At 36.4% G+C, this 25521-nt stretch overlaps 1 protein-coding gene across 5 annotated transcripts in view; it reads left to right on the forward strand.

Moving 5' to 3' along the window:
* The window catches only part of LOC131685304 (UDP-glucosyltransferase 2), a 211309-nt gene extending 186661 nt beyond the window's left edge, over positions 1–24648 (forward strand). For all 5 annotated transcript variants that reach the window (XM_058968937.1, XM_058968939.1, XM_058968938.1 and 2 more), the window contains exons 6-8: positions 22556–23217; positions 23285–23407; positions 23466–24648. In XM_058968937.1, the coding sequence (XP_058824920.1) occupies positions 22556–23217; positions 23285–23407; positions 23466–23592 (912 nt within the window). In that variant the 3' untranslated portion in view covers positions 23593–24648. The remainder of the gene's footprint in view (positions 1–22555; positions 23218–23284; positions 23408–23465) is intronic.
* The last annotated feature ends 873 nt before the right edge of the window (positions 24649–25521 follow it).

The following is a 25521-nucleotide window of genomic DNA, read 5'->3' on the forward strand; positions in this document are numbered from 1 at the left end:
CAATTTAAGTTTTATAGCACGCTACAAGTGAAATTTAAATGTTATGAGTGGCTATAAAAGTACGATAAAACCTCAATTGATACTAGGGTATAAGACTAACCGGTTCAGTTTTGGCAAAAAGTTTAATATTTGCTAAGTTTGGTTGAAATCGGAATGCATCGATTTGTCAAAAACTTGTGGCTTGATTATACTTCTATAGATATAGAAATTATATTATATAAGAGTATTTCGTCTTACGATTGCTATTTGTGCCAAATGGTCCTAAGAAAATCATTAAACGTAGATTCAAGGAAACTATCACCCAGTGTTGATTTCATCATTAGAAAAAAAATTATTTGAAGTACCAATAGTCTACTATGTAGATTCATAATTGTATTGATTCGGTTTTCGCCCGCGAGACATCCGCAGATTTACAAATGTAATTGATTTGTTTTGCTTTGCTTGTACGCAGCTTCCCGTTTCAAATCTGATAAAAAACATCAGCAAATAATCATTATGTACTACTAATTGTTGTTTATAGCAAAAGTCATCCTATTCCGAACATAGCAAGCATTTCTGCACCACTTCAGTCATGAAGCTCTGACCCTTCCATCAATGAACAAGAAATTTGTTTTTCTTGGTCGCAATGCAGGAGGAATGAAGAACGAAGAATCCTTAGCGAAGAATGGCTAGTGGTGATTATCACCTAAGCCATTCGTGTGCCGATCCGAACGATGCGTGAAGATGAACATTGCATGAATGGCTAAATTCAACAAACAACGAAGCGAACAAGCAGCGAACAGCAGTCATCAGATTCGGATGTTTTGTTTGTTTGTATTATTCGTTTTCGCTGATTCTGTGCTTCCGTGTGACGAACGGCGCAGCGTTATTCGAGGCATGGGTGAATGACACGACGAATATCGCATCGATGATGAACGAATGAACTAGTTCGGCGAAGAATATTTGCAACATTGAATTTATATATGTTATTGGCGGAGCATTAGCTATAATTCGTTTGTATTTCTGTTTTATGGGTCATTTTTCCGCTTTTCCCTCTAATTGGTTTAACCTTTGAGATTTCTATTATCAGGAGTTTTTTCGGCTAATCAGTCATAAATTAGACAGCGAAAACAACAATATTGCTTTTACTTCCAACGTTTCAATGGATTTATTCCACCTTTATCAAGGATTCTAAAAATGTATAGCTCTTGGTAGTTACTGAAGTACATAAATAATTTTACTTACAAAAACTTTGTGTTTTCTTGTAAAGTGTAATGTTGTGGTAAAACATGAACTGTCCTAATGTATACGCGTCATCTAATAGCTATTTTCGTCAAGAATTGAAAAAAATTATATTCTGTGTTTAATTTGCTAAGATATATCTACTCACTGCTATTGTTCGCATATTCATGCACCTACTGTATTTTTTGAAATTTTTCTGCGTTTGAAACGATTCTGTTTCGCGGGTAGAGAACGAGGGAAAAAGCGCTATATTCGATCTGGTAACTGTACTGAACTTGACGGTTGTTGAGTGTTTGCTATAATCGTGCGTATGGTAGTATCGGTAGTGTAAGTGTTGTCAGTTTTATAGTTTCTATTATGTAGTGTTTGTAGAATTCCTGCATATATACAACTAAGTCCGTCGGTATCTGTGCGTTTGTTTACAGTTTTTTGCTGGTTGATGATATGACACATTTCCAATATAGGAAGAGCTGTCGTTCGGTTATGTTGATCGAGTATCTTCACCTTGTTTACATCGAAGTTATGATGATGTGTAATGCTGTGTTCCTGTTTCCCTCGTTCTCTACCCGCGAAACAGAATCGTTTCAAACGCAGAAAAATTTCAAAAAATACAGTAGGTGCATGAATATGCGAACAATAGCAGTGAGTAGATATATCTTAGCAAATTAAACACAGAATATAATTTTTTTTTCAATTCTTGACCAAAATAGCTATTAGATGATGCGTATACATTAGGACAGTTCATGTTTTACCACAACATTACACTTTACAAGAAAACACAAAGTTTTTGTAAGTAAAATTATTTATGTACTTCAGTAACTACCAAGAGCTATACATTTTTAGAATCCTTGATAAAGGTGGAATAAATCCATTGAAATGTTGGAAGTAAAAGCAATATTGTTGTTTTCGCTGTCTAATTTATGACTGATTAGCCGAAAAAACTCCTGATAATAGAAGCTCGACAGTCAAGAAGACATTCATAACTTTGAGATTTCTTGCAATTATATTGTCCTATGCTAATTTGAGCGATTCTCTGAGCCCTTGTAGTATGTGTTATCAAAAATATCGCAAAGCATCAAGTTCTAAACTTTCTCAATCGATATAATAACCGAAGAAAGCGATAAGAGTTATAAGAAATGTATCATCACACTGTTAGGTGGATTAAAAGTGTTTTTTCACTTCAATAACCAGAATATGGGGTGCTCTGACTTATTAAAACTCGACAAGTCTCCTACAATCAAAATTTCACCGTTTTCCACAAACTTCTTCAGTTTATGTCTCAGAATTAGCCGTAATTTGGGATATCCTTGGGATCGTTGACACACTGCACAGTGGAAGAAATACGACCAAAAAAGCAATTAATTGGAAGCCGCTGAAAAAGTATGACAATATATACACCAAAAGTTGCGGAATTTTTTAGGAAATAAAATGCAACTAAAAATGTTCACCGAACGCAAATGTGGCCAGAGGTATGGGGCTTTGAATATTCTGAACGTTACCGGCTTTCATCAAATCAGAGACCCAATCCAGAATCTGCTGAAAAAGTACAAATAATTATACCCTTAAAATTGTGAAAAACTCCAGCGATCAAGATGCAATCAAATTTGTTGACCGCACGCACTTGTGACCGGATATATGGGGCTTTGATGATCCGGAACATTACCTGTTTTTCATTAAATCAGTCGCCTAATCAGGAGCGGCAGCAAAAAGTTAGAAATCTATGGATCGAAAGTTGCGAAAAACTTCAGCAATCAAAACGTAAACAAATTTGTTCACCGCACGCAGCTGTGGCCGAAGTTATATGGGTTTTAATATCCTGAACATTGCCAGTTTTTCATCAAATCAGGCGCCCAATCAGGAGCCTCTGCAAAAATACTACAAGTAAGTTTTCCGCAACTTTGAAGGTATAATTCTTTGAGGTTTTCCAGTGGCCTCTGAATTAGGCCTCCGATTAGATGAAAACCGGTAATGTTCCGGACAGGCACGTAGCCAGAGGGGGGGCTAAGGGGCTAAAGCCCCCCCCGAAATTTTTCAAAAATAAATTTAAGAAGCAACATGTTTTTCGGTAACTCGTAAAAAATTGTATCTTGTTTGGTTTCAACAAATTAATGGGAGAATGGTCAGGAAGATTGCTATTTCGAACCACCGAAGACATCGGTCACGATATCTACTCAGTATGCCGAGTCTGATAACACACTTCCTTTCATATTGTGTGACTCGTCGGAAGAACAAAAGAAACTGTTACTTTAATTCTTGCTGGGGTGATCCGTCGGATGATTGAATCGCAGAAGCAAGAAGTGGTGCTCCAGCCAAACCTGGAGGCTATTTACTTCCGGAATTTTTGCATAAGACCGAATATTCATGCTGGGAACTATTTGCTGAAGGTGAAAATAGAGCTTATGCTTACGAACTTCGACTTTAACGTGTTCTACCTTGTCAGGCATTCAGTACTTATGTTATTTAACAAATTAGCCCAGGCGAAACCAGTCAGTGTGCATTACAACATGTAACACGTGGTTGATTCTCATCTATATGGATGATGAGAAAATCAATGTTCGGCTACAAGATCTGATACCACTTACTTGAACCGCGGGCGAACGACCAGGAGGTTAAAGCCCTAATAAACAAACTTAGCTTACTTGAACCGTGGCCATTAAAAGATTCCTGTCACATTTGGAAAAAATGGAATTTATTATAAAGGACACATCTAGGAATAAGACGGGCAGGGTCAGCTAGGATTTCGTCCTAGCTGACCCTGCACGTACAAAACGCAATGCGATAGTATCATTATACACGTTACATCTTTGCACATCCATAGTCTCCAATACTATTACCTGAAAAACAAACAATTGCCAAATTTGTGGCTGATGTTCATATAATATTGACGGCAAAAACTGCGCCTAGTATATCAAAATTAACAGTCAGCATCATCATTGAGGAAGTCGACACTGGTGGCCCGTAAGGGGACAAAACAAAGATGAAATCAGATATTTGCGAACATGGACATGGCAGTTACCACGATAATAATACGGAAGTGTACGAGATAGAAATGAACGACCACCAAGACGCGTTTGGTTATGAAAAATATTTCTCAGCCAGTAAACAGGTCAATCGCACGAGATCTGTTGGACAACCATTAACGTTTTATCATTTTCATTGTTTACATCGTGGAATATATTAAAAACTCAAGGCTTCATTTAGCTAATGCATTGAGCCGACTCAAATAAACGAATTATATAATAAAAATTTAGAAGTTTCATAGAAAACTGAGTACAAAAACTGTCCCAAAATTAACATTTATCGCTAGTGATTGCATCTAACAAAACTCATTTTATGCTAGATATTGGCCTGAATAAAGAAAGTTAGTTAAATCATACGGAAATTGGATTTCTGTAATAGATTAGAGCACTCTACGCTTAATATAAACGTCAGGCATCTCACTCAAGCGCGCTAAACAAAAATAATTCAATTAGCTGATGACATAGTTGTAGCCGAGATGACAGTTTTTTTTTATTTTCGCATCATTTTAATGCAATAGTATTTCTATTGACACTCAATTTCATTTTATGTGGGGAATGCGGTCCGTATTAAAACACTGTTAGTCTGGAAAATCGAACAATAAGCAAGAAAAACGTGAAAAAGTAAACAAGCCAAAAAGTGGTAAACCGGCGGTTTTCCGGAGGTGTTCATCAACCCACGAATCGTATATTACTAATTTTGTTGATATACAGAAACGTACACAGTAGCGGTAGGACTACCTGACGTGATTTTACACTTACTTTCCTTCGGATGTCAATTGATCAATTGATGCTAAACCACATAATGTTGCAACCACCAGCAGCATTTCAGTCGCTTTCGATGGTTTCTAATTAATGCCTATGTAAGTTTGAAAACGACGTGTCGATAGATTGATCAGACATCAGTAGGTTATCACGGAGAGCGACTAAAACGTTGTAACTAGTTGAGTCTATAAGTCAATAAGGTGGGATTATTGTATCGATTTCATGTTTTCAGTATATGACAGTCTTTCGTTTTATTTTTGGTCTTTATGGAATAAGATGATAAGACATCATGGAGAAAAAAAGCAAAAAGGGATCAATAAATTGAAATCGAGGGGAAGTAAGTGCGATGTGTCCCTTTCATGTGTCGAAATTAAGAGATGTTGAAATTATTGAGCTTGTTCACATTTATAGTTTCTAGTTATGTTGTTGGTGTCAGCAATGAAGCATTTAGTAAAATTTTACGTAAATTAGATGATAGTAGTAATCAGTGTTAAGTGATTTTCATTCGATTTGTGGATAATTTTCTTGAATTGATTAAATTCCGGGCAGTTACCTTTAGTTGATTAAATCATTGAAATACATAAGTCATTGCACGTCAGATTTACAACCAAAATTTCAATTCCTTCCAAAATGTTTTCTTACATTCTTTAGCTAATAATAATTGACACGTATTTTTTGTTTTGACTAAATATTATATTTTTTTTTCAAGTTATTAGCTTTTGAACTTTTGAAGTCAATAAAATTGAACATTTTTCAATCACTGATAACTCGGAAACGACTAGCTATATGAAAAAAATATTAAATAAAAAAGTTACGTTTTCAAATAAGCTTAACAAAAAAAATCACATCACATTACCAAAGATCCTCCTCCATCCTCCATTTTTTGTTATATAACTTATGAAATTTGCAATTACTTGAAACAAATTGAATTTTTTTAAAGTTGGACCATATTTTTTATTTATTATTTTCTTTAAGTATTAAAAATCATGTTAAAAAGATTGTGTAAAAATTTGACAGTGAAATTCTTTGCGAGATATTACAATTGTAAACATAAAACAAGGCAATTTTACACTAAACGCCCAGTGATAGGTCTGTTACAACTGAAATATCTCGAGAAACACTTCGAGTTCCATTCTGAAATTTTCACATAATCTTCTTAATATAGTTATGTAATCAAAATAAATTTGTTTTTGGGGGACTTTTAAAAAATATTTGCTTTTAACATTTGAATACCCCCAAAAAAGTCTTAAATTTGCAGAATGCGAGTCTTTCCACGATTTACAACTATAATTTTAGTTCCCTCCAATGTTTTTTGCATTTTTAGCTGAAAATTATATACACGATTTTTTTACTTTGGCTGAATTTGATATTTTTTTCAAGTTATGAGTTTTTTAACTTTATAAAATACTAGCTAGTACCCATCGCGCGTTTTGTTCCGAAGCGCCATCTTGTAGGCAGATAATCCCCAACCAATAGCACACAAACACGCTCCATAACAAATTCCAACTATGTATAAATTTATACGGCAATTGGTTAAGCCGTTTGGGAGTCCATAAATCATACGCATGCAACTATCGACTTTTAATAATATTTTTAAAAGTTTTATAAATTTAATAAAATTGGACATTAAATTAAGACATTAAGCATTAAATAATAAAAGCTGCGTTTTCGGATGATCTCGCCGGATTTTTTTTTGTAATTTTTGTTTTTGTTATATAATTGATGAATTATGCAAATATTAGTAACAAATATTTTTTTTCAGGGTAGAACCAAAAAAATATTTTTAGCATTTTCAAATAATTTATAATTATATCGAGAAGATTGTGTACAAATTTCAGAAGGAATTCGAAGTATTTTACGAGATATTTCATTTACAATAGACCTAACACTAGGCGTTTGGTGTAAAATTGCTTTGTTTTAAGTTTATAATTGTAATATCTCGCAAAGTATTTTGATATGCACTCCCAAAGTTTTGCACAATTATTTTAACATGATACTTAATAATAAGTAAAAAAATTGGCACAACTTTAAAAAAATTCAATTTGTTTCAAACAATTGCAAATTTCATAAGTTATATAACAAAAAGAAATTGCAATTTTTTTCAGTAAGCTCGTTAGAGAACACAACTTTTTTATTTAATATTTTTTTCCATATATCGAATCGTTTCCGAGTGATTGAAAAATGATCAATGTTATAAACTTCAAAAGTTTAAAAACTAATAACTTGAAAATAAATCATATTCAGCCAAAATAAAAAAATACGTGTCAATTATTTATAGCTAATGAATGCAAGAAAAAAAATTGGAAGGAATTAATATTTTGGTTGTAAATCTGACGTGGAATGACCCATATATTTTGATCCTATTGATCAAAATCCTCCTTCCTAACTGGGGTTCTGACTAGGGGCAGATCACTCTAGAAATGTATAATAAATTTGCATCAAAAAATTCATTTAATTTCCATTTTTGCATCAACTTTGCACTTCCTCGCAGAAAAGTTTGTTTAACAAACGTCCTACGTTGATTCACTTTGTTCGACGTTTTGTTGAATGTAGGTCTAGTTTGTGTAGGGTTTTGACGTCTTACACGCAACGCAAAATACATTATGAATTTCTATTTTGATGGAAAGAAATGCATTTAATTTAGGCGATTTTTAAAAATGCATCACAAGTGATCTGCCCCTAGGGTTCTGATCTGCTAGGCCAAGGCCAGTCTCAAAAATAGTTTCATTTAAATAGAATATGCCAAAAAATTATGTTGGCATGATGCATTAGAACTGGTAATAGTTACAGGACGCCAGATCAAGAAAATTGAAGTTGAACCATCTACAATTCGTTTGCTAAATCAGAAGATTTTGTGCAAATTTCGACATTCTCTTCGATCGAACATTTTATGGATATTTTTCTACTCATTTCGATTTAGCGTCTTCTACACCTTTTAAACGTGCAGCTTAAAACACCTTGCGTTTTCCAGCACCGTCAAGGATTGTCATATTCGGTTAGCGCATAAATACTGAGAACTCTAGAATATCTATTGTTGCAACGAGAGTAAATTGTAACTTGTAAATAAATGATAAATATCATATTAAACATCAATAATTCGTTGTAAGAACATGGATTGTCTTAGATTTGGCATTGTTTTCATTAAGAACTTTTCAAAATTTCATTTAGCTTCTAGTGACAATATCAAGTCATTAGAACTAAAAGCTTTATGCAGGGGGCGGGTAAAGCGTAGTTGGTAAATCGATTGCCTTGTACGCAGCTCATCAGGGTTCGTTTATCAATCCCGCACATATAGGGTTAGAAATTTTTCTAAAGAAATTTTCTAACACGAAAAAAGGCGAATAACCATAAGGTTAAAACCTCTATAATCGAAATAAAAAAAGCTTTATGCAATAATTTTTTAAGCCCCTCCCGAAATAAACTCCTGGCTACGGGCCTGGTTCCGGATCTTCAAAACCCCATATCTCCGGTCAGAAGTGTGTGCGGTGAACAAATTTGCATTTTATTTCCAAAAAATTCCGCAACTTTTGATGTATATATTGTCAAACTTTTTCAGCGGCTTCCAATTAATTGCTTTTTTGGACGGATTTCTTCCACTGTGCACTGCTTGTAGATCATTATTTCATCGTTATGGATACTATAAATTGTATAGAGTCCCTCCGTTCGATGTAGCGTGGAAAGCAGTCCTCGTATTTTCTGGGGAAAACACGGAAACTCCTGAAATGTTTTATCTGAGAAATCATACCAGATTAGTAGTTTAGTTTGGGGTCCTTCTAATTGCTCCATTCCGGGTAATGAGAAGGCGCAAACTCTAGCTAAGGTTAGTGCATTAAAAGGCGATTGTTATGAATGGTCAATTCACTTCAATGAATTTTATATGCTTTTTTCTCGTCAATGGACACTCAAACGAAGGTAAATCTCGATAGCTTGAAAATCTAAATACACCGTATTGTTTCGTACATATCTGCAACGTGGTAACACTCTGAACCTTTACCCGATCAGAAACACATAACAGAAATATTTCAAAACTATATCACGCATTGTTACTTGTTATAAATTTCTGTTCTGATCGGGCACATAGAGCAGAATTATTGATGAATGCAAGAGAAATAGTAGATTCAATATATTGCCATGTCGTTCTCTAACGCGACATTTCGATTCCTGTATTTATTACTTTCAAAACACCATGAAGTTTTTAGGGATTTGTTCGACGACGAGTTGTTAAAAGCAGCATGAGCTGGGCAAACCTTTTCCTCTGAAGTTGCAAAAAGTCTAATAATTGGATTAGAATTTTCCTAAAACTTAATTGGAATAAGTAAATAGATGAAAAATGGCAGTTGTGTGTTAAAATACGAATAAAGAGAATCAGCGGGTAAAACATTTTTAGTAAGTAATTTTTATGTTACAACAGCCCCTTTCTGTCTAAAATTAAATATGATTCGAAATTAAAAGACACAACGGGGAATGCATGTCAGAATGACCCACTAGCAATTTATTTAATGCAAAATATGTTTTAGAGTAGGCACAATCCTGTTTTTGATCACATTATTATATGATCCAGTTAATCATTAAACACTTTCTGTCGACGATATTTAAAAACTATAATGTTTCTACTCTTGGAATTCGCCGACAAATAATATAGCCAACGGGTGTATCTGCTAAACAGAACACGAGAGGGTACCATGTAGGCAGCATTGAGTATCGTTATTCCGCAATTGTCGAGTTTGTGGCCCAATCATGTTGATATACTTTAAATAATAGGTTCCGACTGAAATTAAAGTAGGGGAAAGTAGTTTAACTGTGGGTAAGATGGACACTAGACCGGCATCAATTTTGACTTTTTTTCGGACCACTGCTAATTCAAATGGTAGTTGGATGCACAGATTTTCTGATAGCTCTAGTTCACTCACAAGAGGTTTCCAGTTTCCAATAATAATAGTAATATATATGGAAACTAAGAAATATAAACTAAAATTCCGATAAAAAATGCACAGTTATGGTCGCGTAGCTTATTTTATAACGAACAGCTTTGTTGAAGATTGCATATTGATTGGAGGTTCCCACATAACTTTATTTGATATCTTTTTACTACAAAATCGGATTAATTTCCAGTCTTCGGCAATGTTGATCCTTACACCTTAAGCTACACATCTGCAGATTTTGGGATGCACGAGATGACACTGGCATTTTGTACTGAATTTATTGTTTCTATTGCTTATTTTCCAATTTTTTTGCTTCTGCTTTGTGCAAGGTCAGCATATAGACTGAAACTAGGTAATGTCATCTCTTAATCAAACTGCTATCAAGTAAGTTAAACAAACACATTATTGACAAGTTTTTCGGCCACTAGCATCTATACCTTGTCTATACTCAAAACCATGGAACTTTAAATATCCATATCGAAAACGCAAATATTGAAAAATCAAAAAAAAAAACTTCGAAAATTGAAGTTTAAAAATTTGACTAACGAGGCATAAAAAGAGACTTCAGTGTATTAGCAAATAGACGGTCATTTGTGTAACATAACGATCATTCAAAGTTTACCGTTAGCGTTCAAAGATAATATATGACTTACTATAACATCATCGTTATATGCGTGCATTAATTTCATATTAATAATCCAACTATATAACCAGAAGATATAATCTTAATATAGGTTGCTTGTCTTGCTGATTAGGCTATCATAAAGATAATACAGTGAGTAATAAATATCAACATGAGATATAAATTTAATAGCTTTCTGTTACGTTGTTCTGATCGGGAAGATTGCTAACATTATTTGCAAGTGGTTGAAACTTGCAATTTCACTAGTTTACAGCATTTCTGAACACAGTAAGGTGGTGGTCATTTTTAATGTAAAATCGTGTGCTGAATTCGAAAATGAAGACAAAAAATTTTACAGTACAACAGCTTTCGAGTGGGACTAAAAAATGAATTTCATCTTCAAAATAAAAAGTATCTTTAGACGAATTTCGCGCCAACTCGAACAAATGTTGGCAGCACCCTCCCAGATTCTAATGAAACTTTCTTTCTGTCAACCCAGTTAAGCTCAGCCGGAAATGAACCGGAATTCTGGCTGGTTCCAGTTCGTATTCCGGCTCCAGTGACACAACCGATTCTAGTTAGAATCGGTTGTTGCACTGGAGCCGGAATACGAACTGGAACCAGCCAGAATTCCAGTTCATTTCCGGCTGAACTTTACTGGGAAGACTTTGTCACAAAAAGCCACTTTGCATATTTTGTTTTTCCAAAAATGATCTAGACTGTCTTTTGAAAAGGGCCCATCTTTTTTTACCAATTTTTTCAAATGGCTATAATCTAAAAATGACAAATCCTACAAAAAAATGTTGTAGGAGTGGTTTTCACAAAATTAGTCAAATTTTCGAATAAAAATATTGAAAAAATTCTTCATTGACTCCTACACTGAAAAAAATCGATTTAAAAAATTTAAAGTCGATTTACAAAAAAAAACCCTATTTTTGATTTAGATGAAATTTTGTTACAAGATAGATAATTATATGTTCCCTACCTACCGTCAAAAATTCATGTTGGGCACTTTTGGGGAAAAAAAATATTTGAAAAAAAAAACTTTACCTTGTTCAAACTGATTTTTTTTCTTCAGTGTATTTTTATCGAAAACTAAACCAATGAAAGTCATAATCATCTCAGAATCCAATAAAACTCAGTTTGTGAGAAGATATTGTCTAATTTAGCAACTAAGCATATTTTTATTAAGGGGTTAACTACTTTTTCATTTTTCATGAAATCCTTGCAAATGGTTTCCCAAATTTTTATAAAGATCCAAGAAATAGATCGAAAGTTACAACGCTTCCAATCGCGCTTCGTCTACCAAGAGCAGTGGTTATTTGAAATTTTAAACTCGATTTTCTCGAAATGTTGTTTTACTAAAAATGGTTTTTCCGTGATCACGATTACCGAAAAACTACTCAATCAATTTTCTTAGTTTTTTTTTTCAATTGATCGTAATGAATTCCTTTTTTATTCATCGATTGTTTTGGTCGAAAATCCAAAACTTATAAACCGTTAGTGCTAGACTTTCAGTGTCTTTGGAACAAATTCTCTACAATAAATGCCCTTCATTTTGGGGAAAACAAAATTAGGGTGGCCCTCTCAATTTTTTAAATAAAAAAATTATCTCCTGAATGGAAAAAGATAGGAGAATACAACCTTCTAAAGAAATATAGAGAAATCAATTCTGAGTAACTTTGTTGAAAATGTCCAAACACTATCTTAAACGGTTTTTATTTTACAGCGATTTCCCTTGTTTCGTTTAAAGTGACTCTTAAAAAATCAGTTTTTCTAATATAAAATCTTTGAGGATGGTTTCTCGTGAATGTCGACTTCGGACACCAGTTAGCTCTTACAAAAGCGCACATTTCTTCTCCTGAGACCACTCTACACTTTACACAAACAAAGTTTTTTTTTATTATTTATTTCGTTTATTTGACATGGCTCATAGCGGTAGCTTAACGGAGCCGTGGATCTTTTATGTGTTTACAATATGTAAAAAAATAAAAATAAAAACAAATATTATTGTTTGTCCGGATCTCGTGCGCGCAACTTTTTATTGCGAGCGGAGACCTTCTTTCGCGGCTCGCCTACTGCGTCATGGGGACCGTTTAATTCTCTCCTGTTTTCTGTATCAAGGTCATCATCGTTAAAAGTGCCTTGGTGCTCGCGACCAGATGTTCTTTCCTGCTTCTTGCACTTACGGGTGAACAATGTAAATCCGTCGTCATTCTTATTATCTTCATCACCGATGTTACTTACAGTTGTTTCAGGGGTGCTCGATGCTGCTTTGGCAGTTGTCAATATGGACTGAACAGCTGCCACAAACTTGGCAACCGTTTGTGGTTCAGGTATTGGTATTGAAAATTCTTTTTTGGGTTGATTTTCCGTGGATTCGTTGGCAATCGGTAGCGATAACTTCTCCTCTGTATCTTCCGCGCAAGGTTGTCCGTGGTGTGCTGTCTGATTACAATACTTGCACGTAGGAGTTTGCCCCTCATGGGTACATAACGTAGTTTTATGAATAGTAGCTTCGTGGGTTTTAAGTTTTATAGTCAAGTGGGAGGGGATAGGTCTTTCGATCCGCATCCTCACCACAAGAACACCATTAGGTGTACCCGGGAAGAAATTTCTCCACGTATCACGTGTAACGGATTCTACTTCTCCGTATTGCGACATGTATTTTGCGATTAGATCAGGAGGGGTACGTGGTGATAGGTCATGTAATTTTACATCTACATAGTCTTTTTCTATATACACGGGAATCTTAATTCCAACTTTATCACTTTCAGCCACGTGCTTCAAGTTGTTCTGCAAAACGAAACGTTCGGCTTGTGCTAACGTGTTGAATGATATGAGCACTACATTGCGAAGATGATGATTCTGTAGATACATAACCTCCTTGAGCTTTAGCTGCATCTTCACCTTCAGCAGGTATTCCACTTCACGAAAACTCAATCTTATTGAACAGAATTTAAAGTCAACGACCGCTGTGTTGGGTCGGAGCAGAGATTTTTCGTCAACTTTACTCATGATGGCAAGAATAAATTAAAAGTTTCCTTTGTTCTCGAGACAATGCACACTAGATCGAGAGGTTGCTAGTTGTTGTTCACTTGGTTCGATTGTACGTCTGACTTGGGCAGAAGTAGAAAGTAGACTGACACAAACAAAGTTATTGACGATTTTATGCTCAAAATTCACATGTTTTATGTACAATTTGTCTCCACGAAACAAGTTTAAAATGTCTGACAAGAATTCTCATCATTTTCACAAACGAAATGCGGAAACGATTTGCATAATCTTTGGTTTGAACGAGACACATGAGAATTATCAAATTTTATTTGCATCGGAGATCCGGATATGTGTGTATAACAGAACGGCGACTATGCTTAATTTATATTTTAAATTAGATGAATACCGCATACATTCTCTATAACAGAGGGAGTTTACAAGCAACCATTTCACGTGATGAGTCGCTAGGAGACAAACCATGTACCCCTTTATTTTGTAGAATTTTTAAAATACTACCAGATGGTCATAACATTGATTGCCACTGTTTGCCACCTTCGGAGTTATTTACCTTAGAAACTGTCGAATTTTGAGCAATAAAATCACATTTGTAAGAGCTAACTGGTGTCCGAAGTTCACGAGAAACCATCCTCAAAGATTTTATATTTGAAAAACTGATTTTTTAAGAGTCACTTTAAACGAAACAAGGGAAATCGCTGTAAAATAAAAACCGTTTAAGATAGTGTTTGGACATTTTCAACAAAGTTTCTCAGAATTGATTTCTCTATATTTCTTTAGAAGGTTGTATTCTCCTATCTTTTTTCATTCAGGAGATAATTTTTTTATTTAAAAAATTGAGAGGGCCACCCTAATTTTGTTTTCCCCAAAATGAAGGGTATTTATTGTAGAGAATTTGATCCAAAGACACTGAAAGTCTAGCACTAACGGTTTATAAGTTCTGGATTTTCGACCAAAAATATCGATTTGTGACCCATGGTGCACTATTGCGATAGTGGTTGGTTGAAGATTAGCCGTGTACACAATGCGCTTACGCATCTTTTCAGTATAATGGAAGGTATCCCATCTGGCTCCACCGATGCAGAGGACTTAACATGCGTAAAGCAGCTAAAATATCTTCATCAGTAAATTGAATGTTTCCAAAATTGATTATACGCCCAGATTTTTTACGCAGGGGATACGTACCGCGTAAAAAAACGTCGTGAAAAACCACGTTACTTCGAAAATCCGCGTAAAAAACTCTCAGCAAAAGACTTTTCATGCTGGATATTTTTGGAAGTTTTTTTTGCACAGATTTCGCTATTAACACGGTTTTTGCAAAAAATATTCTAAGTCCTCTTGAATGAAATAGACTTAGACTTTTTCCTGAAAATTTTTTTAAATCCTTTTAAATGCAAAGAATTTGGGCAGTTCTTATTTTGCGCGGAGTTTGCAATTAACACGGTTTTTGCAAAAAATAAGTCCTTTTGAATGCAAAAGATTTTCGGAAATATGGAAGAGACGGGTCTGGACTCCTTATGGCCCGCACCTCAACAATATGGGTATTTTCGGAATAGTCTTGACAAGTAGGTGCAAAAAAAGGATTTTTGACGCTATTTTTAAATCCAAGATGGCGACTATAACCCAATCAATAAGGGTATTTCTGATCCATCGGAATTCCCGCATGAAAAATCTGGGAAATCATCCAAAACATCCTCGAATATAAGATCTAATCATAAACCAGCGAAATGCAAAAAAAAATATATGTGTTCATCCAGAAGAGTGTAGTGAGAATGAAAGTGAGATAAGAAAGAGACGTATGTGGTGTGAGTTGGGGGATTGAATTGATTCAAATTAAACAATATCAATAATTTGAATTGATTCAAATCAAACAATATCAATAAAAAACGATAACATTGCTTAATTTCAAGTAAATTCAACTGTTTTATTAAAACTATTTATACTACAACTTCAACTTCCAAAAATACCCATATTGATTGGGTTATAGCGAATTTCGCTAAATCGAAAATCGCCATCTGAGACTTCAAAATGGCATCAAAATCAATTTTTGGAACCTACTCTTCAAGACCATTCCGAAAACCATTGGTTGATTGGTTATAGCAAATTTCGCTAAACCGGAAGTCGCCATCTTGGATTTCAAAATGGCGTCAAAAATCGATTTCTGGCAGCTACTCGTCAAGTTCATTCCGAAAATACCCATATTGTTGAGGTGCGTGCCATAAGAAGTCTTCCAGACCCGTCTCTTCCATCTTTCCGAAAATCTTCTTAGTCTTTTGCATTCAAAAGGACTTAGAATATTTTTGCAAAAACCGCGTTAATTGGAAAATCCGCATAAAAAACCTCGTAAAAAAACCGCGTAAAAAACCTGAGTGTATTACGAGGGACATCTTGAAGGCCACAATCCATCAGAGTTAAGTCGGGTAGATTCATTGTTAAACACATTCGAGAAGTGTTTCGCGAACAAATTACAGATGCGGCCGGAAATGTTAAACATTTTTATTTGCGAGAAACATACTGGTCATATTGAAACAAGTGGGGACAAATCTTAGGTGGAGGATGGTGCTTTCATTTGTAAACAGGAGATGTGTAAAAATATGCCCGGTGGAGGTACTTTTCCCAAAAAGTCCAGGTTGGTTACAACCAAATAGTAAATGTGCCGTGTTGGGTTCAATAGAAGTTGCGATGTCAAGTACGGGGTCTATGGATTTCTGAATAACTTCTACATCAATTGCAGTATCGGGAGAATATATACGACATCCACACAGATGTTAGAATATGGCCCAATAATATTTACCCAGAGTTGTTCGAGATTGTGAGGGGCTATTTTTGGTTGGGGGGAACCGGTTAGAGACAGCAATGAGCACACCACCACCACGTTTTTGCCTTTCTCATATAAAGAAAGGCTATGCAATCACTGTAAAAATCGACTTTTTAACCGAGGCCCGGAGGGCCGAGTGTCATACACCATTCGATTCAGTTCGTCGAGATCGGCAAATGTCTGTGTGTGTGTATGTGTGTGTGTGTCATTTAAACTCACACAATTTTCTCAGAGATGGCTGAACCGATTTTCGCAAACTTAGTTTCATCTGAAAGGTATAACGCTCCCATAAGCTGCTATTGAATTTTTAGTTGATCCGACTTCCGGTTCCGGAGTTACGGGTTGAAGAGTGCGGTCACACAGCAAATTCCAATATAAACTGGTACCACCATGATGTTCAAATGATGTAAAACATATTAAAATTGATGTAACATTACTCTAGTTTGCGGGTCTGGATCACTAATGATCAATCAAAGTAGCTTTGACCACATTGGCCACCTATGACGGTTCATGACGCCCCCGGGGAACCCGCCAAGTTCCTAAGCTAATATCACACCCATTCCCCAACGAATTCTCTACCAATTTTTACAAACTTGATTTCAAATGAAAGATACAGTAATACCATTGACTGCTGCTGAATTTCATTCGGTTCTGACGCTTGCTTCCGGAGTTACAGGGGTGTTAGTAAGGATATACTGGAATTTCCCATATAAATCGGTACAATCGTAATACCTCAGAGGCTAAAAACTATTGAAATGGTCACCAAATAACTTCTAATCGCAGATCTAGATCACTGATTGCCAATCAAACATTCTTTGAATATATTGTCCACTATCGACGATTCCGGAAGTCCGGAATTCCGGGCATATTCCACAATTAAAGTCAAATCGGTTCTTCGGTGATGACTGAACCGATTTTCTCAAACCAAGTCTCAAATGGAAGGCAAAATATGCAGTTGAGTATTGCGTCCCCGCCCCCCCCCCCCCGTCTTGCCCTTACACCTTCCTCCTTCATCACTCCCCTCCCCTTGGACCACCCTCACGCCCGCATTTCCTTCATCCATCCCGTATACCGAAATAAGATGAAGGATTTCTGATGCATCCTCCACTCCCACTCTACTAAACCCCCATTCCCTACACGTTCAAACCCATTCCACCAACCTTTCCAAATTATAATCACATGAAGATAACATTGAACTCATGCTTATTAAGCTAATTAACTATTATTCTTTTGCCTTTCTCATATAGAAATCAGAATAACGGTTATATTGGTTTGTCGAAAATGGCTAGAACGATTTGATCAACTTAGTCTCAAATGAAAGGTGTTGCGTCCCCGGAAACTGATATTAAATTCCATCTCCATCCGACTTCCAGCTCCGGAGTTACGGGTTGTGGAGTGCGATCACATAGAAAACTCCGATTCAAACCGACACCTCGATGAATGCAAAAAGGTGCTCTTATATATACTTACCAAGTGTAATAAGAATGAAAGACATTTCCATAATGTTATATTGTACGAACCAGTTATTAAATCATAGTTTGGAGAAATGAGAAAGGCACAATTGCACCGATAGGTGGATTAAAACAGGTTTTTCCCTGTACTGTTGGGATCGCCAAATAGCCAAATAATTGGAGCGAATTCATTTGATCATTCACCCACGTTTCGGTCAGAATCGGGGATACCAGGTAATATTTTGTGAAATCTGTTCACAGCCTATGTAAAAATCTGTGCAAATTTGTGTCAAGGATCACGTTCAAATTTGTCCCAAAACCAGTCATGATTTTTTTTTACTTTTGCGCGAGACCAAAATTGAAAAACCTGAGTAAGTCTGTATACTATAACAGAAAATTGTGGAAATCTGTGCAGTTTTAGAAATCTGTGCAGCATATTGAAAATCTGTGAAACACAGATTAATCTGTGCAGCTGGAATCCCTGGTCAGAACCATGATCGATATCTGAAGCAGCAACAAACAGCTTATCAATTTATGTGCCTAGTCACCTCACGTTCAGATAGTAGATTTTAAGTTGTCCCTGTAAGTAACGTTCTGACTGTTGAACGGTGTAAGATTGAGTAGCGGTAGTGGATGCAAACGCCTGCAATTGGGTTGAGCTTTTGACGGGTGACGGTCTTCGTGAATTTTTCCGGTACGCTCATGCAAAAAAGTATTTTTTTTCATATTTTCCACGCATCGAAGAGTTTTCGAGTAATCGGTGATTGAAAAATGTTCAATTGTATAAACTTCAATAGTTCAAAAATTTATAACTTTAAAAAAGTCATATTCAGCCAAAAAAAATATTTTTAGCTAAAGAAAGCAAGAAAAAAAAGTCTAGAATGAATTAAAATTTTCGTTGTAACTCTGACATATACTTTTGTTTTGTTTCATCTGTGCAGGAATTGTTTAGTATTCTCTGTAAGATTCCATTAAATTCTATTAAAACATCTTCTTTTATAATTCGTAAATGTTCTATCTGTATTCAAAACTGCAGTATTGTCAACTCTCTATAATTTTCTAATACTTATCTAGTATTTACGTTTACTTATAATAACCAGTAGTTATCATTACAACAAATGAGTTTAGCGCAGGGGCACATTATCTGGCATTTTATTCGATCGGTAATTGAAGCATTAATACAAGAAGTGATAAATCTCCAAAATTCTCGGTAGTCGGTTGTCCAGAACTATTACTACGTGATAACGCTAGTACCATACTTACTAACAAATTTCCCCTTTCCAGTATGGTACGTGTAGAGATGTAGAGTATTGCACGGTCACTAGCATGAAAAGGACTAACATCCCTTCTTTCTCCAGATCTGCATCCGGACGTGGCCGGCGTCGGTATTGCAGGTATAAGTTACACAATTTGGTTCATCGTGTTATTCCCAAGTGTCGATATTTTCTGCCTTCTAACTTCCCCAGCGACGTCAAACTTATGACGAGCAGTGTAGTAAAGGATCCTAGGATGCTACTGGAAACACATAAGTTGCGTCATCCATGACGAGCCAACGCGGTTTCATAAACAGCCGAGTGTAAGGCTTCCACTTCGATAGAAAATACCCAATGGAAAAAAGTTACAGCAGTTTTGAAAATGCTGCAATTTGATACCTTACACCATATTGATTAGTTATAAACTTACTTTCGGCTTCGCCTCATCAGAATCCGACACTAACTTAGTGCCAGGACTAAGCTAGCACCGGACTGACGGTCAGGAACATTAATTTTGTTTCCGTTGTTGAAGGCTACCCAAGTGCTAGCTTAATTCTGGCATTAAGTTAGTGTCGGATTCTGATGAGACGAAACCATAACTACATACGGATTTACAGTAAGAAGCTCGAAAGATGTAAAAAAACAGGCTCAACAAAACGATGTTGTATTTTTTTAGATGAATCTGAACGAAGAAAATCCGTTCGATCCCAGATTTTAGAACGGTTCAATTCGAAAAGAAGCTTGAAAAACTCTCCAAACCTTTTCGAAATTGAATCGTCCTCAAATCTGGTATTGGAAACATTAGGGGGTTTCTCGGGTAGCTACACTGATAATATAAATTCGTAAATATAATGAAATCGATCATGCAATGCACGAATTCATTCGTCGTTTTCTGCAACGAAGTATTTTCGTACATTCTAAATAGTAGGTTTCGTTCATTTCATGAACAAGAATGGTCGCTTGGTGAACGAAAGCTTTCGTATGTTTTACGCGTTTAATGTATACTGCACGAATGTTATCGTTGATAATGACATTATTTTTCGTGAATGAAACGAAATGTGTTGTTTATTTTAGTAAACGTGTGTGTATATTGCGAACGATTTCGTTGGTCGCATGAATTAATTTCGTGTATCTTAGAAAAGTGTTCGTATTCCTCTTATTGTTTTCAGTCGATCTTTTGGGATCAATGTTTGATAATATCGATTCTTTATTAATTTAAAAAAATCGATGTGGCCAAATAAATTTAATTGTGGTACGAAGAAATGGCCGCTTGATGAACGAAAGTTTTCGTAAATTTTACTTACTTAGTTTACATTGCACGAATGTAATCGTTGATAACGACATTATTTTTCGTGAATGAAACGAAATGTTTCGTGTATTTTAATAATCGTTTATGTATATAACAAACGATTACGGTTGTCGCATTCGATCTTTTAGGATCAATGTTTGACAGCACCGATTTTTTTATTAATTAAAAAGATCGATTTGGCAAATTCGATTCTATGTCAACCTGCTCATCATTATTGAGGACTAGAAAGATTGGGGTGTGAATAAATGGACGCTTGATGAACAAAAGTTCTAGTAACTTTAACTTATCTAGTGTACATGGCACGAATTTTATCGTTGAAAACGACATTATTTTTCGTGAATGAAACGAAATGATTCGTTTATTTCAATAAATGTTTGTGTATATTACGAACGACTTCGTTGGTCGCACGAATTCATTTCGTTCATCTTAAAAAAAGTTCTCGTATTTATTATCCTCTTATTTTTTCATTCGATCTTTTGGGATCGATGTTTGAAAACACCGATTTTTTTAATTAAAAAACAGATCTGGCAAAATCGATTTTATTGTGGTATGAAGAAATGGTCGCTTGATGAACGAAAGTTTTCGTAAATTTTACTTATTTAGTGTACATTGCACGAATGTGGTCGTTGAAGACGACAATAATTTTCGTGAATGAAACGAAATGTTTTGTTTATTTTAATAAACGTCTATGTATATTGCGAACAATCTCGTTGGTGGCACGAATTCATTTCGTTCATCTAAGAGAAGTTTTCGTATTTAATAGCATATTCTTTTGACATTGCTCCGGCAGAGAAAACCTCAACCTTATTCATACAAAACCAACGAGCAGTTTGCGATCGCTCAACTGAATCCGTACTGCTCCAGATTCTGGATGAACTGAAAGTGGAAGAGGTTTAAAAAATCTTCCTAAACCCGAGGATACGGACACGGCTACTGAATAGACCGAGACCGTCGTGATGATCAACAATTATCTGACTATAGCAACAATGACTCCATATTAAAGCTCTGTTGACGTTGACGGTTCGACGAATAGTGCTCATAAATATTATAAAGATATTCGTATATAGCAGCGAACAATTTGTTTGCCGAACGAAGCTGTTTCGTAATAAGCCAACGAAAGTCGTTTCGTGGTTTTCACGAAAAACTCGTAATAAAAAATAAATGTGTTTCAACAGAACTACGAACGATTCATCATATGTACGAAAAATTCGTACATTTTATGAAAATTATCAGTACGAAACTAATGCATAGCGATTTACGAATATATTCTATCAGGGTATCAGGCCAGTTTATAGATTCGGCGGATCTCAATGATTTAGGAAACTTATACTCGCTAGATTTCTAAGTGCATTTGCAATCGAAACCTGATTCGGATAACAAGCACTTATATTACTACCTATGGAGAAAAATGACCAATTTTGAACGTGAAGGGTGCAATACCTATAATTTGGCATGACATCGATTAGGTTTTGCTTTCGTCTCATTAGAATCTGGCACTGATTAAGCACCAACACAAGTTGTGTTAAGCTTCAATCCAAATTTGGCGTCTATCTGGAGCTAAGTCAATGCCAGGTACTGATGATACGCATACGAAACGCAATCTTAAAAGCTATAGGTATTGTACCCTCTACGCGCAATAATGTTTTTACCCAATGGCCGTTATTTTTCATGCATAAATTTTATCGAAACTGTTCTCAGTTTCAGAACCCTCCAACCGATCTGTTGCCATGCAATATTTTCACGGAAGGCTGCCCGTCTATCAAGGGTTGAAAAATAAACACACACACTTTCAACTGCGACGCAATTAGCGAAACCCGACGGAAAACTCGCCGGTTCGCCTTAACGACCATATTTTGCGTCACGCCGCGCGGCGCCGTTCGTCCTCGCAATGGGAACAGAAAATGATAGTGTTTGACTTTTAGCGCTCCGAGGGATGATGGCTTGTTAAACTTGAACCACTTGATGGCCAGTTGATGAATTAATTATCGTAAAGCGATCTGCTTTTGGTCATGCTTTGCGTAAATAAGTGCTGCTGTTCGAAGCGACGCGCTTACACATATACTCGGCGTTAATGCGTTGATAATGTACAGGGTCAAGGATGACATTACTCTGTTCTCGTACTCTCCATGGGATAATAATCTAATCACCGTTTTTCCTATCCGCAGTCTAGTCTCACCGTACTGCAAGCGGTCGTTCGACGGCATCTCGGATCGGATATACCGAACGTGTGGGACCTCTCGCGTAATGTGAGCTTCATCCTGCAGAACGGTCACGCTACCGTAACATATCCACGTCCTAATCTACCCAACATCGCCGAGATCGCTTGTATCCACTGCAAACCGGCTGGTCCGTTGCCGAAAGATCTGGAAGATTTCATCGCCGGTGCAGGCGAGTCCGGTTTCATCTACGTGTCGATGGGCTCCTCCGTCAAGGCGGCCAACATGCCGGATCAGCTGCGAAAGCTGCTGATTCAAACATTCGCTCGGTTACCCTACCGAGTGCTTTGGAAGTACGAATCCAGCGCGAGCATCAAAGATTTGCCATCAAACGTGAAACTTGGCCGATGGTTGCCACAACAGGATATCCTAGGGCATCGGAAACTACGAGCCTTCGTGACACACGGTGGACTGCTCAGTATGTTCGAAACTGTTTACCATGGCGTTCCGGTGGTGACGATGCCGGTGTTTTGCGACCATGATGCGAATGCGGCCAAAGCGGAAGTGGACGGCTACGCCCTCCAGTTGGACTTGACGACGCTAACCAGCGAACAGTTGGTACGGGCTATCCATCGGGTGATACATGATCCCAAGTATCGGAATGATGCAAAGTATGTTCACCATGTCTGGGTTGAAAGGCTTGCTAAACTTTACCGATTATTATTATCATCATTTTAGGCGTCGTCAGATGCTACTGAAGGACCAAAGAACGACCCCTCTGGAGACGGCCATCTACTGGACGGAGTATGTACTGCGGCATAATGGGGCCTACCATCTGCAGACGCCTGCGAGGAATCTTACGTAAGTCGAAATCAAGCTGTCATATGTGACAATAATTAAATGAAATCTATTCTTACAGTTTCATCGCCTACTACGGTTACGATGTTGTCTGCTTCTTCCTGGCGGCCGCCTATCTGTTCCGCTTGGTGATCCGAAGGGTGCTCAAACCACAGATGATGCAGCTCTCTAAGGAGAAAATACACTAAGAAAAAAACACACGCCTTCACCGGTGAATAAGCTAACGAGTCAAGGACTATCCAAACATCCGAAACAACACACCAAAAACAACTAAAGTTAGAAAGTGTGCTAGCTACTGCAGTACCGAGATTGCTGGCAGTGAATCCGTCCGCCCCCATCGACTAGAAGAAAAAGAAAAACAAATAGGAACATATTTTTTGCACATATGCAAAACGAGGATGAAACTTTTCACCCGAAACAGATTCTTGAGGAGAAAAAAGGTCATACAATCACCGACAATCAGAAATAACACAAATTATCCGAGTACACTTGATTTGAACATACTCGCTAGCCTTGACAGTTGACAGTTCAGTGAGCAATAGCGAAAACGGAAGTGTCATGTCTGATTGTCTGTGAAAGCATGGCCGTATGTCGTAAAGTCAACAGCTTCTTGAACCGAATGAATAATATGTGTGTTTAGGTTGCTAGTATGTACTATGTAGGTATAGAAAATAGATGAAAATCGGAGTTAACTGAAGCGAAAGACCAATTGCTGAATTTGTTTCGGGGGAACTGTCGACGTTGTCATCCACAAAAATCGTAGCCTAAATTACAACCTCGAGAAATTTATCTATACACTAATAATTTAATCAAATCGGTTCGACTAAACTCTACCTGTATTCTGAATTAGCAAAGACGCGAGAAATGAACAAAAAAAAAACAAGCGGTTATTTCAACAATTGTGATACTGGAATATGGTTTCATCACGTTTTAGACCGTAAGCAAGTTTTATCGGTTTAGTAGTTAGCAGGTCTAAGAGAGTGTGGGTTCTCTATTTTAACAAAACTTTAGTTCTTTATTAGGCGGGTATGCTTTAGTGCAGTAGATTCATTAATTTATTCGTCCCAGTCAGTGTAAAGATTGTTGTAGTAGAACAACTTTGCCCAACTGTTTGTTCTCTGTGAAACAAGAGGTGAAAACGTGCTTTTTAGCTTGTTTTAAAGTGTGTACATATGCTAATCTCTACCTTTATTTTCAAAGCAGAAATTTGTAAATATTAGGGTAATAAAAGTGATGAAATGAAATGTTGCTTTTGAATATTTTTTCCAGAATACAGCCAGCACCTGTGGGTTGCGTATTCCAGTTATCACCACATCAAAAACTGCCCCCACTAGCGTGGGTCCAGAGTCCATTGACCGAACCTTTTTTCCCTCATGAAACACGATTTCGTGTGTACGTTTTATCAAATATTGACGGCACATGGGTGTTGGGACGAGTTTGAAGCTGAACCGCAAAGCCTCGTGGAGTACATGCTTAAACAGTTAATCATTTCCGACTTCGAAATGGACTTATCGTGAGTACTTGAATAACTTGAGACTTCATGAAACGGTAGGGGAGACTGAGGAGACTTGATCCCCTTTTTTATTTTTCAGTCCAACTCCATGGAATGATAAAAAACTATGTATTTTTTGTAGTTTTATATTGTTTCTAGGAATGACTAATAATCATAAAAAAATTACATGGAAATATTACACTGGACATGAGCTATGAGCATTTCCGGAAAACAACAAAAAAATGGAAAATGGAAATGGACACTTGATTCCTCTTTGAAAGCGTGTTTAAAAGAGCATGTAGGGTAATAAGCCTATTTTTGCTATGTTTCTATTATCACTCTAATCATCTGAAGCCTTTGGTTAGAGCAACGTCTGCCATCTTTGCTCAACGCATTAACTCAAATGGTATTGTGATAATGGGGGTACTCGATTAGACATTTTGCTGCGCTCAAACAGAAGATTTTCACCATTCTCAAGACAATTTTGTTATTATATTGGCTCTTAATAAGAGGCGCATGACCTTAACGTTAAAACCTCTATAATCGAAATAAAAAAATGGACCTTAAAAGAAGCTGAAATAATAAAATTATTGTAGTAATAATGTGGTACCCTTCTTAATAGGGC

Source organism: Topomyia yanbarensis, chromosome 2 (genome assembly GCF_030247195.1).
Source record: "Topomyia yanbarensis strain Yona2022 chromosome 2, ASM3024719v1, whole genome shotgun sequence".
In the NCBI taxonomy this organism is placed as follows: domain Eukaryota; kingdom Metazoa; phylum Arthropoda; class Insecta; order Diptera; family Culicidae; genus Topomyia; species Topomyia yanbarensis.